Source organism: Rhea pennata, unplaced genomic scaffold (genome assembly GCF_028389875.1).
Source record: "Rhea pennata isolate bPtePen1 unplaced genomic scaffold, bPtePen1.pri scaffold_32, whole genome shotgun sequence".
NCBI classification, from domain to species: domain Eukaryota; kingdom Metazoa; phylum Chordata; class Aves; order Rheiformes; family Rheidae; genus Rhea; species Rhea pennata.
In genome coordinates, this window is record NW_026907679.1 from 4,138,434 (window position 1) to 4,140,748 (window position 2,315).

The window sequence follows — 2,315 nt, forward strand, 5'->3', positions numbered from 1 at the left end:
GTCATTAACCGGCACCATCAGTGCAGTGGTCGTGACCTCCTTCTGAGGATTACAGGTTTGTGTTGTGCCTTCTGAGTCAGGTCTGTTCCTTTTTAGCTGGTGAGGCTTTGCATGGTGGAATCTATGGGAGAGAACGGTTTGGGGCATGTCCTTTCCTAGGTGTCTTCTGCTCCAGCTTCCTCTTCCCTCCACTCAATTCTTCTGATGTCCTTGTTAGTTGTGCAGAGTTCTAGGGACCTTGCCGGTCAATGATGTGAAGTTAGTTTGTGCCTTTGCTGCCCCTGAGCCAGCTCAGAGCCCCACGAGCACAGCTGGCAGTGCTGAGGTCCAGCTGCTGGGCTGTGCCACGGGGCAGCCCCAATCCCCTCAGAAACCATTGCTGAGAGGGAACTACACAAAGCAGATGATCTTCCCTGTCCTCTTCCTTCCCACCCTGCTCCAAATCTCTCCTCCTCATATTGGCTGATTAGCTCAGGTGTCCATCTTCTCTCAGATCTATCTCACTATTCTCTCTCAAGCCCATGTAGAGACTCTCTGAGAGTTCTCCAAGGAAGTCTACTCTGCAGTGCCATGGATGTCAACTCCTGACCCATGCACTGCTGAAGGAAGCATACAGCCTGTCCTTTCTAAAAGAAAAACAAACAAACAAACAAAGATCCCTGCTTCAGAGAGCTGAGATCAGTGATTTGGTGAAGTGTCCATCCTCCTACCCTGAGGAAAAGGGCATCTGGCATGATGTGCTCTCATCACAAGGGGTTTCCTTCCTTGGTAGGAAGTGTGGTTGCTCTTTGGAATGAGTTCAGGTGGAGGAGAGACACTGTCTCAGTCTGAGAGAATGTTTTCTCTTTTCTACCTGTACTCCATGTGGGACGTCTGTGCCTCTGAGGAGCAGCTCACAGATGCGCTAATTAACTCTGTGGAAAATCCTAGTTCTCTCCTTTCACTAGTCATGGAGGCCCTAAAGGGAACACAAATCCAGTCAGATGAGTATCAGAATATACATTTTCTTTGATAGAAACTTCCTTCATGATTCTTCTACACAAGAAAGATGTTTCTTTTTTTTCTTTCTTGTAGGTTGCCTTGTTGGTAAAGGAGGAATGAGGGACCTGTAGTGCTACATGGAGAAAGGGGACTTGGACAATAGCACATTGCCAACGGAGTTTATACTGCTGGAAATAGGGAATGTCCCCTCACTCCAGGCACCACTCTTCCTCCTCTCACTCATCATCTACTTGGTAACGATTGTTGGGAACATCCTCGTTGTTGTTGTTGTGGTGGCAGACCAGCACTTGCACACGCCCATGTACTTCTTCCTGGGCAATCTATCCTCCCTAGAGACCTGCTACTGCTCCACCATCCTGCCCCGGCTGCTGGCTACCTTCTTGACTGGGGACAGGACCATCTCTGCTCGGGGCTGTATGGCTCAGTTCTATTTCTTTGCTCTTTTTGCCACTAGCGAGTGTTACCTGCTGGCCATGATGTCCTACGATCGGTATTTGGCCATATGCCAGTCCCTGATCTATGCAAGCCTCATGACCTGGAAAGCATCTCTACAGCTGGCAGCAGCATCTTGGCTAGTGGGATTTCTTATATCTGCAGTAGTCACTTCTTTATTATCCCACTCAAGTTTCTGTGGCCCCAAAGAAATTGACCACTTCTTCTGTGATTTTATCCCCTTGCTGGAGCTCACCTGTGGAGACACCACGGTGGTCACACTACTAGCTTTCATACTTTCTGTCCTGGATACAGTCTTCCCCTTCCTGCTCACACTGGCCTCCTACATGTGCATCATCACTGCCATCCTGAGGATCCCATCTAGTGTGGGTAAGCAGAAGGCCTTCTCCACCTGCTCCTCTCACCTCACCATTGTCTCTGTTTTCTATGGCACCTTCATCATTGTCTACTTGCTGCCCAGAACTCCCCAGCTGAAGCAGCTCAACAAAGTGTTCTCCTTTTTCTACACTGTCCTCACGCCCCTGGTCAATCCCCTCATCTACAGCCTGCAGAACAGGGAGGTCACGGAGGCCCTGAGAAAAGTGCTCAGAGAGCTTTGGCCATCTCCAAGAGCTCAGAGCATTGCTGTGCCAGGATGTTAAAACCACATCTAGTGCATATGTGAACTGCAAGGAGACAGTGGGGGAAGGTATGTGCTCAGTACAAGGAATCTCTCAGGAGGGTTGTTTTGTGGAGTTGAAATGCAAAGGGAGGGAAGAGTTCATTAGAGAAGAAAACAAATATTTCTCTAAGCTACCTAATAAAAGTCTGATGAAAAAGACGTGTGTATACATATGTCTATAGATGATTAAGATGACATA

The 2,315-nt window shown here is 48.4% G+C and overlaps 1 protein-coding gene across 1 annotated transcript; it reads left to right on the forward strand.

Moving 5' to 3' along the window:
- The first annotated feature begins 1,118 nt into the window (after nt 1-1,118).
- LOC134154602 (olfactory receptor 5B21-like) lies at nt 1,119-2,096 on the forward strand. Its single transcript, XM_062601279.1, has one exon. The coding sequence runs from the start codon at nt 1,119-1,121 to the stop codon at nt 2,094-2,096; it is 978 nt and encodes a 325-aa protein (XP_062457263.1).
- Nucleotides 2,097-2,315: the final 219 nt, after the last annotated feature.

Bases quoted from the DNA above. Each gene is read 5' to 3' on its own strand.
- LOC134154602 (XM_062601279.1), top strand. From the start codon at position 1,119: ATGGAGAAAGGGGACTTGGACAATAGCACATTGCCAACGGAGTTTATA.